At 69.9% G+C, this 11,356-nt stretch overlaps 1 protein-coding gene across 1 annotated transcript; it reads left to right on the top strand.

Moving 5' to 3' along the window:
* The first annotated feature begins 9,390 nt into the window (after positions 1 to 9,390).
* Positions 9,391 to 11,279, top strand: ELANE (elastase, neutrophil expressed). The gene is made up of 5 exons (NM_001003378.2): positions 9,391 to 9,480; positions 9,612 to 9,768; positions 10,104 to 10,245; positions 10,689 to 10,919; positions 11,013 to 11,279. The coding sequence occupies exons 1-5, from the start codon at positions 9,411 to 9,413 to the stop codon at positions 11,259 to 11,261; spliced, it is 849 nt and encodes a 282-aa protein (NP_001003378.1). The 5' UTR covers positions 9,391 to 9,410; the 3' UTR covers positions 11,262 to 11,279.
* The last annotated feature ends 77 nt before the right edge of the window (positions 11,280 to 11,356 follow it).

The following is an 11,356-nucleotide window of genomic DNA, read 5'->3' as shown; positions in this document are numbered from 1 at the left end:
GGCCTGGGGGTCTCAGGGGGACTGGCAGTCTCAGGGGTACCTCAGGGGTCCTGGGGGTTCCTCAGGGTCTTGGGGGGCCTGAGGGGCCTGGGGGTCTCAAGGAGCCTGGGGGTCCTCAGGGTCTCAGGTGCCTGGGGGGTCTTGGGGGCCTGGGGGTCTCAGGGGTATCTCGGGGGTCCTGGGGGTTCCTCAGGGTCTTGGGGGGCCTAGGGGTCTCCAGGGGTCTCAGGGGGTCTCAGGGGGCCTGGGGATCCCCAGAGGGGTCTGGGGGATCTCAAGAGCCTAGGGCCCTTAGGCCTGGTAGGAGCAGGTTAGGGCTGCAGGGGGCGCTCCCTCCCCTCCTGGGCCCTCAGGTCAGCCTGGGGGGCCCCATCCACGCAGGATGGGGGCCCAGGCCCGTGTGCCCCCAGGTCTCCCCACCTCTGCTCCCTCCCTGGCCGCAGCTCACAGGCACGGTTCCATGGCGCGGTGTGGAGACGAGGCTGGGGGCTCGCCCTGGCTCCCGGCACCCCAGCTCTGCCCGCCAACCCCGGGTCCCGCCTTGGCCCAGGACGCAGCCCGATGGCCCAGGACGCGGGGGCGGCTTCCCTGGGGAGCAGGGGGCACCTGGGGCCTTGCTGCTGCCACGTGACCTGCCCACACGCCCACCCCACGGCACCGACTGGCTGCCCCAACATTCCTAGTGGGGACCCCAAGGCCCAGGAAGCTGAAAGCCCCGTTCCACGTTATAGGGACCCTAAAGGACAGGATTTTATTTGGTTCATTTATTCATCATCTTTTTTTTTTTTTTTTAAATTCACCATCTCTTAAGCACTACTGTATACTGGACCCTGAAGACTGGCTGGGGAGCCCCTGGGACCGGGACGGACCCCAACTATCAGTCCCGAGGTTGCACCTCTCATTAGAGGGGGCGGGGTGAGGGCTGCATTAATTGAGCGCCTACTGTCGTCGCCAGGTCTTTATTTCTGCTCAGCCATTTAGGCCCCGTCCGAGTCCTGGCTTGGACCCTTTTTGCTTCAAAAGACACAGCTCCGTGGGTTTTCCACAATGATCGTGTGTATGGTGGCGAGCGAGTTCCAGGGGGCTCGCCTCAGTTTCCTCACCCACAAGTGGGCGTAACAGGTGCCCAGGTGCCGCGACCTGGCTGCCGCACCTCTCGCCGGGCCTCGGTGTCCCCCGGAGCCGGGGCAGCAGTTGGGAATCCTGGTGTCGCAAGGCGGCCACAAACGGCCCTCCAGGCAGGAGGAGGGGAGAAAGTGGGGCAATCGCTCTTGGCTGCTTCCTGGGGGTGGGAACCGGTCCGGGACCGTCCTGATCCCGCGGGGGCCTGGCGGAAAGGGTGGCCCGCCGCAGCTGGGGAGCCCGGACGCGAGTCCGCGACACGAGGGAGCCAGGGACAGCTTCGAGCGGGAAAGGCGGCCTGAGTGCAGCTGCTCAAACCCGGACCCTACTGGGGTGTCTGGGGGGCTCGGTCGGCCAGGTCGGGTCCTGCCCCTGGGGTCCTGGGATCAGGCCCGCGTCGGGCCCCCGCCCCTCGGGGGCTCTGCTCCTCCCCCCGCTCGAGCTCTCTCTCTGTCTCCATCTCCCAAACAAATAATAAAATAAAAAATTTAAAACATTAGCTGTTTTAAACTATGCAAGGCAATGGTTTTTTAATATTTTCATGGAGTTGTGCAACCATCACCACAGAACGTTCCATCACGCTCTCAGGGAACTGAGCCCTTCAGCTGTCGCCCCCCAGCCCCGGCCCCCCCAGCCCCCTCCCCCTGCGGGGACAAGCTCGTCCTGGACGAGTCACACACGTGTCCCACCCCTGGGGCCTCAGCGTCGTGGGCTTGGGGTCGTCCCCGGGGCGGCGTGGGGGCGCCTCGCTCCCTTGGGTGGCCGGGTGTCTGATGGGTGGGTGGACGGACACGCCGCGTGCACCTGTTCACGAGCGCATGGACGTCGGGGCATCCGCCACCCGCTGCGTGGACAGCGCATGTGCGTGTTTATCCGCGGCCCTGGTGCGGGGCCCCTGGGCGCACCTGGTCCCCGAGACGTGGGCTGCTCAGCGGCGCGACTGCAGAGCTCCCCGAGGAACCCCCAGACTGTGTGTGTCCCTGAGGTGCCCCCGCGGTGAAAACTCACTGTGGTGCCTGCAGGCCTCTGACAGCCCTAAAACCACCGCACTGCACACCCTAAACGGGCGGCTTGCACGTGTGTGGACGTGCCCCCATGAAACTGCTGGGAAGGTAGAACGTGGCGAAGCCCACGCACGGGGCCAGCAGGCCTCGATCCCGGGCCGGGGAGCAGGGCGGCTCCGCGGCGCTCCGCCGGGGAGACTGAGGCCTGAGCCCCCATTATGAGCGGCGTCCACGCTTTCCTGCCGTGTTGGCTGTCGGCCCCCCGCCGGCCAGGGGCTGTGTTCGGCAACGGTTAACCTCACGCACCCTCACCCACCCCCAGAGCGCTGGCTCGGTTTACAGAGGGGGAAACTGAGGCACGGGGCAGGACCGTTGGAGGAGTCCAGGCAAGCCCTGGGAGCAGTTGGTGGTGGAGGCCTTGGGCAACTTCCTGTCTTCCTGCTGGGAGAGGCTGGTGCCATGCGGAGGGTGGGGGGGTGGGGGTGTGCGTGCTGGGGACAGGGTGCTGGGGAGGGGCGCCATGGGGGGTGCTCCTGGGGGAGGGGTGCTGGGAGGGGGCGCCATGGAGGGTGCTCCTGGGGGAGGGGTGCTGGGGGAGGGGCGCCATGCGGGGTGCTCCTGGGGGAGGGGTGCTGGGGGAGGGGCGCCATGCGGGGTGCTCCTGGGGGTGGGGTTCCGGGGAGGGGGTGCCCACTGCCCCGGTGCAGGCTCCCCTGCCCTGCTCACTGCCCCGCCCACCTGTCCTGCGAGCGCTCAGACCTTGGGCTGCGGGCACCCTCCAGGGCCAGCGAGTGTGCCCCGGGCCGGGCACCCCGGTCAGCGCTGGGGCTCCAGGCCCAGGTGGAGGCACCAGGAGGCCTCAGCCCCTCCCCGCTGTCCCTCCCCAGACCCAGAAGCAGACCTGCCCCAGTGGCCCTGGCCCGGCCACCTGTCCTCTCAGGCTGCAGGGGAGGGAGGCCCCGGGGGTTCCCAGGGATGGGCTGAGACCAAGGGTGCCCCCCAGTGGGCGACAGGCTCGGGGGACTCACGTCCGGGGAGGGGGCTGGGCCAGGCTCGGTCCTTGCTCCTGTCCTGCTTCTTGGGCTGCTGGTGACCGGTGACCAGTAGGTGACGGGGCGGAGGTAGATGGGGGCTCCGGGGAGCGGAAGGCTCTCTGTCTCCTCTTCTGGACGCAGCTTGGGGTTCCCCGCCCGGCCCTGGGGTGGGTGAGGAGGGCTGGTAGGCTTTGCCCCAAAGACCTTAGGGGCGAGCATGGCTGCTGTGGGGCCGGGGCCGGGGGCAGTCGGAGTGTCCTGCTGCTGCAGTTGGGAACGCCGTGCCGGGTGGGGGTTGAGTGGGGCCTCCGTGCACAGTCCGGTCACCAGCCTGGGGACCCCGCTGGCCTCCCCCGAACGCGTGTCCTGGTGCAGCGTCTCCGGGCGGTCACTCGGGGGCCCAGCGCCCTCCCCGCGGCACCCAGGCCTGCCCGCGTCCCCACGTCCTGACGGACTCCGTGTCGACATGCTGGCACGTGCTGTGGGGGGCGGCCCCGTCCTGTCCCGTCTACACCCGCGGGCAAGCCCTAACCTGCGGGGCTCACCTCGTCCTCACGGCCGCCCGCGGTCAGTAGCCGCCGTCCACGCGGCCCAAAGAGGGGCCCGCCCCTGCTCGCGGGGCCAGGCCTTGGTGCGTGGGGGACCGACCCGCTGTCCGTGGGGTTTGCAGCCCAGACCACTGGGTGTGCACTGACCAGCTGGCCTCAGCGTCTGCAGGTTCCGGGGACACTCGGGGGGCCAGGGCCGCGAGGACGTGCTTGTTCCCATGAAGGCGAGGGAAGGGGCTCCCGGGGGCCCCGCTCTGCCCAGAGCCACCCCACAGCCCCCCGCCCCTCAGCTGGGTGCCCCAGCACCCCAGTACCCCCGCACCCCGGCACCCCAGCACCCCCGTACCCTGGCACCCCCGGGCCTCACCCAGAGTGGCCACCAGGTTCAGTGGAGTGCCCGTTGCCCCGGGTTACGAATGGAGACACCGAGTGGAGGAATGTCCGTGATTGGAACCCGCTTGTCCGGGGCCGGGGCCTAACGAGCTCACCTGCCGCCATGGTTCGCACCCGGTCCCCGCCTGCAGCGCCACGCTGACACGGGCAGGGGGAGAAACTGAGGCACGCCCTGCAGGCTGAGCATCCTGGGTGCTGGCGGGTCCGCTGCGTGGGCCCCACCTGCCCGCCCGGGCGTTGCCTGTTGCATCACCCTCCCCCCAGCACCCTCCCCTCTGCCGCCACCCAAGCTCCCAGAGGACCCGCAGGGAGCCCCCACCCCCGCGGCCCATCCCCGCCTCCACCGGGCGCCGGAGCAAGCCTAGGGGGGCGGGGGGCCGCGTGCCGGCAGCAGGTCCGAGTCTGTCCTTCTGTCCTTCCTGCCCTCCTCCTTCCAGTTTTATTTAAATGTACTTCACATTCCGTGTGAATCATCCAACAATTCGGGGGCTTTGGCACATTCACAAAGTTGTGCAACCACCACCTCTGATTCCAGAACATTCCATCAGCCCAACAGCAACGCCAACCCCATCAGCTGTCACCCCCAGCGCCCCCAGCCCCTCCCCGTCCGTGGGCGAGCCCGTCCTGCATGTGTCACACACGTGGACTCGCACCCCGCGGGGCCTCCTGTGTCTGGTCCCCTCCCTGAGCATCGGGGACCAGGGTCCGTCCCTGGGGGGGGCCTCGCTCCTGCTCGGGGCCGGGGACATCCCGTGGGGGACCGGGTGTGTATCTGCTCCTCACACTCCCGCGTCTATTACATAACCGAAGCCCCGTGAGGCACGGCTGACCTTGGGGTCCCTTTACAGCTGGGGAAACCGAGGCCCGAGGCTGTGTGTCCAGCCCAGGATCTCAGAGCCCGGGCAGCAGGAGCAGGCAGGAGAGGACCTGGGATGAGGCGCGGCCAAGCCAGGAAGGGTGGGGACGGGGGTACAGGGACGGAGGACAGAGGATGGGGGACACAGCCCCCTGTGCTGCGGGCGGGGGTCCGGAAACAGGCTGCGCGCGCCCCACGGGGACACTGGCCTTGCAGGGCGCCCACCAGGGCGCAGGCTCGGTCCCCGGTCAGACACACGACGCCAGCGTCCTGAGGAGCCTCGGCACAGGCACAGGACGGGCGGGGGGTCCCTGAGCGCAGGGGACACCGGCGGGGCCTGGGCCACCGGGGGGACATGCCGAGGCCCCGGGGAGACCCTGCGACCAGCCTCTGCCCACGGTGACCCCGGGAAGCCGCGCGGCGCAAACCTGGGGATCCTTCCGACTTCCGCAAACGTGAAATCATTTCGAAATGAAAAGTTAAGGGGCACCTGGGGGGCTCCGTGGGTGAGCCTTGGGCCCAGGGGTGACCCCGGACCCTGACGTCTCCCTCGGCCTGGGTCTCTGCCTCCCTCTGGGTCTCTCAGGAATAAATACATAAAAAATCTTAAAAAAAAAAGGAAACATCAAAAAACATTTCTTTTTTCCGTGACTTTGGCGAGCGCTTGTCTCTACGTTTCTCTGGGTTTAAACTTGTCATAATGATGAGCCCGTATAGGTGAGCGCAGGTGTGTCCCTTGGCGTGCCCCTCCCCCCACGGGGGCTCACCCAGCCCTGGACCCCAGGCCACGTGCTGCTTTGCTGGGGCCGCGCGGACCCCAGGGGAGCAGGGAGGGGGGCACGGGCCAGCCTTCAGGCCCCACGGACCCCCAGGCCCCCTCTGGTCCTGCGGGTGCAAGCCCCACGGTGGGGCTTCCAGGGGGACAGGCAGGGGGTGCCCCTGGGGTCCCTGTGCGTGAGGCCACACGTGCAAATGTCTATCTGGCCTTGCTCGTGCTGGGGCGACGTCCACTCAAGCTGGTCAGCCCCATGGCCTCCCGGCAGGAACGGGGACACTGAGGCAGGGGCGGGGCAGGACTCCTGCTGCTGCTTCCATGGATGCCCCGGGGGGGGGGGGGGGGGGGGGGGGCACAGGGCAGGTTGGAGGCCTTCATCCTGAGGACGATGCTCTAGGCCCGGCCCGGCTTCCCCACACCCTGCCTGGCCCCCAGGACCCTGCGGAAACGAGGGTCGGCCCCCAGCAGACCCCAGCCCCCTGCGGGCGAGCCCCAGGTCACCCACTTTACAGATGGGGAGGGGGGCTGGGGTGAGGTCACACCGTGGCTCTGCCCCCCTGGTCTGGGGGCTCCCAGGCCCCGCGTGACGGAGACCGTGGGTGGGTAGGAGGCTGGGCCCTGCTCACCGCCCTACGTGGCCGGCATCCACTCAAGCTGTGTGCTGCCCACTGCCCGCTGCCTGGGGTCCTGTGAGGGCGCGGAGGCCACCCTGCCCTGGGGTCGGGGTGGGGGGAGACAGCCCTGCCCTGGGGTCACACCTCCTTCCCTCCACCAGGCATCAGCCCCCTGTGCCCTTCAGCGTGACCTGGGCCCTGGTGTCAGGACGAGGCCCCAGGAGCGCTGACCTCAAGCCAAGCATCCTGAGCCCGGGCCCTCCCCCTCGTGTTGGCACCGCAGGCACAAGGCCCGCCCGGGGGCAGGGGGACAGCGCGGGGGGCCGGCGATGGGCTCCGTGTCAGCGTCGCTCACCTGCTTGGCAGTGGCTTCCACGCGCGACCGGGAGGCGGAGGCGAGGCTCAGGGACACGCTCGTCCGCAGGCGGGAGGCCGCCGTCACCCACCCTGCACCAAACATCTCTGGAGCGCCGACTGTTTACACAGCCCTGTGCAGATGCCGGGACACGGCCTGGGGCGCGGCGGGCTTGGTGGGGACAGAGCCCACGACCACCCGCGGGGCACACGGGACCACCCTGCCGCCCGGCCTGGCCCCAGCGAGGTACCCTCTGTCCTGCCCCTCCCGGCCCGCCCGCCCCGAGAACCGGGGCAGAGGATCCCCAGGGCCTAGCGGGGCCCCAGGATGCAGCGGGGGTCAGTAAGTGCCTTGCGAGTGTGTTAGTGCAAGAGTGACGAGGGTTGGAAAGGAGAGGCCCGGGCCTTCGAGCAGGTGAGCAGCCCAGGCGGGCTTGGGGGGCCAATCTGGGCGCCAGCCCCCTCCTGGCGGGTGCCGTGGGGCAGCCCGTCCAGTGCTGCCCTGGAGCCGCGCCCGAGGCCAGGGGTCCGCGTACACAGGAAGAGGCCAATAAAGCCCTGCTGTCGCCTGGTCCCCCTCAGCCACGGGTCCTAGAGGAAGCTGCAGACTCAAAACTCCCCTGATGCAGCCCCACCCCTGCCCATGCCCCCAGCCCTGCGGCCGCCGCCCTGCCTGTGTCCCTCCAGGGGGGAGCGCGGCCCAGGGTCCCCAGCACCCAAGTTCCCGATTGTAGATTCGTGGAGGGCCCAGGTCACGCAGGGACTCTTCCCGGACGCCAGCGCCGCCGGGGTGACCCTGATTTCTCTGTTACCCATCTCTGGGCCTCAGTTTCCTTTTCTAGAAAATGGAGTCCCCCCGGCCATCGCCCAGCCGGACCCTCAGGGGACGGCTCGGGGACTCCCGGCTCGGGGACTGTGCGAGCACCAGGCCACGGGAACGTGGGTCCCGGCAGAGGCCGGGCCGGGGGTTGGGGGGCCTTGGGGGGCTTCCTGGAGGCGGGGTCAGGGCGAGTGCCGGGGGCAGGGCTGCGGTGGAGGGGACAGCGAACTGGTGGGCACAGAGCTGGGCCTAGGGGACAGGTCAGAGGCGGCTGGGAGGGCGCAGCGGTCGCGGTGCGGCATCTGGAGGCAGCACCTTCCGTCCTGACCTCCTCTGCTGCCACCCGGTGGCGTGATGCAAACTCAGGCCGCGACAAGCCGCCGGGAGGGGACAGGAGCTGCCACAGCTGGCAGCGGGAGGGGGCGGGGGGGATGCTGACGCGTATCAGGAGGGTGCCAGGAATTTCCCGAATTTCCCAGGAGCCCAAGGCAGGGAGGTGGTTTCTAGACAAAGCCCAGGGGGACCCTTCGTGCCCAGGGAGGGGGCAGTGAGGACGTGGGGGGGGGCGTCCACGGCCCGTGACGGGAACGCAGACCCGCAGCTGGAAGGCCCCTGAGGCTGCTCCGGAGGGGTCGGACCCAGAAGGGGAGGGGGCCGCGGTGCCGGGGGTGGGGGGGCAGCAGTCCCCACACTCGAGGTCCCCGCGCCCCCAAGGACGTTCTTACTGTGGCCTGAGTGACGCCGGGTGAGGTGCCCGCATCCCCGGGGTCCCGAGTGGACGTAGAGCCCCGCCGGCCTGCGCCCCTCGCGGCGGCCACCCCCCTGCCCCACAGGTGGCTAACGGGTAGTGACCCTCGAGGATGCCACTTTGTCACCCATGTCCGTTTATCCTCATTTTGCCCCCAGAGCCTGTGGCTCACGCGCATTGTAGAGACGGGGACACGGAGTGCACACGGGTCCAGTCTGCGGCCTGCACGGGTGCAGCAGGCGAGTGGCCACCGCAGGAGAGTCCACACACTGCACCCCCGCGACATGGATGCGCAGAGTACACAGGGGTGCTCAGTAGATGCAGCTGGGGGTACGCCTCCAGGGACTCGGCTGCCCCCACTCCACCCACCAGACCCCCCTCGGGGGCTTACAAGGCTCCAGGGACCTTCAGGGACGAGGGTGGGGGTCGCGCCGGGAGGGGAGGGGCAGGACGGGGCGGGGGGCATGGGGCCCTGGGACCCTGGGGACACCGAGCGCGGGCTCCGGGTGGCAGGGGCATCTGCCCAGCCCGGACAGTGGGGGCCCCACGGTGGCCCCAGCCTGGGCGCCCCCGGATCCGTTGGTGCCTTCCCGAGCCTCGAGCCAGTGGGACGTTGCCTCTTGCGACAGCAGCTGGCGGAGTCCTGGGGGAGGCGGGAAGTGGAGCAGGGGTGGGGGGGATGGGGGAGCGGGCCTGGGGGACTGCCGGCCGCCCTCCTGCTGTGACCTGGGGGGCTGGGGCGAGCTTGCATCTCAGGTGGGGGCCCAGACGCCCTGCCGCCCCCAGGGGACATCGGGGCAGTGCTCGCAGCCCTGGGTAAACCGAGGCAGCCAGGGGTCCCGCCAAGGTCCGTCAGGCGCAGGGTGCCGGACTCAGTGACGTCACAGGACGCCCCTCTGAGCGTGGAGGTGGAGGTCGGCGGCTCGCCCCTGGACGGCCCGTCCTGCGCAGCCCTGGGGACCCGCTCACAGTGACAGCCTGGGAACGTCCCGCCCTCCGGGCCTCCCGCCCCCGCCTCCCCTCACCCCCGGGGGGCACAGGAAGTGGGGACACCTGGCCCCTCCGTGGGGCAACAGCAACGGCCAGCGGGGCCTATAAGAGGGGCGGGGGGCCCGGGGCCGCGACACCGCCACCGCCCGGCCATGACCGCCCGCCGAGTGCCCGCCGGCCCTGCCCTGGGCCCACTGCTGCTGCTGGCCACGCTGCTGCCCGGTGAGTGGGCGCGGCCGCCCGCACCCTCGTCCTCGGTCCCCTGATCTCAGCTGAGCCCGCGAGGAGCCCTGGGGCCCGCGACAGCCACGGGCCGGGGTCCCCCGGCGCTCACCGCCCCCGTGTGTCCTCAGGCCCCGCTCTGGCCTCGGAGATCGTGGGTGGCCGCCCGGCCCAGCCCCATGCATGGCCCTTCATGGTGTCCCTGCAGCGGCGTGGAGGTCACTTCTGTGGTGGGACCCTCATCGCCCCCAACTTCGTCATGTCGGCGGCCCACTGCGTGGATGGCTTGTGAGTGCCCCCGGCTCCCGCCGCCTTCCCTGGAGACTCGTTTGCACCTCTGTGTGATGGGGACACGGTGACACCAGGGCCCCGAGGTCCTCCCAGGGCTGCCCTGTGCCCCCCGTGCTCCCCGTCCCCTCCCTCTGCTCCCGTGTCCTCCCCGTGCCCTCCCCGTGCCCCCCGTGCCCTCCCTGTGCCCCCCCGTGCTCACATTAGTGCACCTCCCCTGCCGGGCCCAGAGGGTGAGGTCCGTGCAGACCCTCCTGGGCTCGGGGGGCACAGCTGAGGCCTGGGGTGTCCCCACCGCCAGGGCCACTTCGAATCACGCCGTCTGTTTGCCGCAGGAACTTCCGGTCAGTGGTGGTGGTGCTGGGGGCGCATGACCTGGGGGAACGCGAGAGCACCAGGCAGTTGTTCGCCGTCCAGCGGGTCTTTGAAAACGGCTTCGACCCCGTCAGGCTGGTGAATGACATCGTGCTCCTGCAGGTGAGCTGGGCAGGGGCGCCTGGGGGTCGGGGCGCTGTCCCTGCCACGTCCCTCCCGGTGCCTCGGCCTCCACCGCTGGACGGGAGGACCCCCTCCCCCCCCGGGGCTCTGGGAACTGAGGTGGCGCCAGAGGCGCTGAGCCGCGGCCCATCAACAAACTTGTAATTCGTGTGGCCGAGCACGTGGACCGGGAGCCTCTAGGATGAAACCCTCCCTCCCCCACCGCTTGCGGAGTTACTATTCCCTGGGAAGGTTCTAGAACAAGGGCTGTCTTGTCATTGCTGCTGCCCACGGTGTGTGCCATCGAGTGCCCACCGTGTGCTGCGTTCAAGGCTCGTCCGGAGATGCTCAGAGCCCCTGTGCTTGCTCCCACTGCGCATCTGGGGAGACTGAGGCCCAGGAGGGGAGGTCATGACCCTGATGCCCCCACCCACCCCCCACAGCTCAACGGCTCGGCCACCATCAACGCCAACGTGCAGGTGGCCAGGCTGCCCGCCCAGAATCAAGGCGTGGGCAACGGCGTGCAGTGCCTGGCCATGGGCTGGGGCCAGCTGGGCACGGCCCAGCCGCCGCCCAGGATCCTGCAGGAGCTCAACGTGACCGTGGTGACCACCCTGTGCCGCCGCTCCAACGTGTGCACGCTGGTGCCACGCCGGCGGGCCGGCATCTGCTTCGTACGTACCCCGGGCCCCCGGGTGCCCTCCCCGCGCCCCCCTCGCGGCCCCCAGCGCCGACACGCGGCCTGCCAACCCCGTCCGTGTCCACAGGGGGACTCCGGGGGGCCCCTGGTCTGCAACGGGCTGATCCAGGGCATCGACTCCTTCATCCGCGGCAGCTGCGCCTCCGGGTTCTTCCCCGACGCCTTCGCCCCCGTCGCTCAGTTCGTGGACTGGATCAACTCCATCATCCGCCGCCCGCCCGCCCTCCCGCCCGCGCGCCCCGGCCAGCAGGACCCCGAACGAGGCGCCGCCCGCGCGCCGCCGCCCGCCCCGCATCGCCCGCGTCCCACCCAATAAAGCCCTCCCTGGTTGTGAGAACGTGTCCGGGTGTTTGTGGCGGCGCGGCTGGGGCGTCTCGTGAGCCTGCTGCCCCCAAGGGCGGCCAATTCAGG

This window comes from Canis lupus, chromosome 20, assembly GCF_011100685.1.
Source record: "Canis lupus familiaris isolate Mischka breed German Shepherd chromosome 20, alternate assembly UU_Cfam_GSD_1.0, whole genome shotgun sequence".
NCBI classification, from domain to species: domain Eukaryota; kingdom Metazoa; phylum Chordata; class Mammalia; order Carnivora; family Canidae; genus Canis; species Canis lupus.
This window is presented reverse-complemented; position numbering and strand designations above follow the sequence as displayed.

Coding starts and splice junctions, on each gene's coding strand:
- ELANE (NM_001003378.2), top strand. CDS start 9,411: ATGACCGCCCGCCGAGTGCCCGCCGGCCCTGCCCTGGGCCCACTGCTG. Junction 9,481..9,611: donor GCTGGCCACGCTGCTGCCCG/GTGAGTGGGCGC, acceptor GTGTGTCCTCAG/GCCCCGCTCTGGCCTCGGAG. Junction 10,246..10,688: donor ATGACATCGTGCTCCTGCAG/GTGAGCTGGGCA, acceptor CACCCCCCACAG/CTCAACGGCTCGGCCACCAT.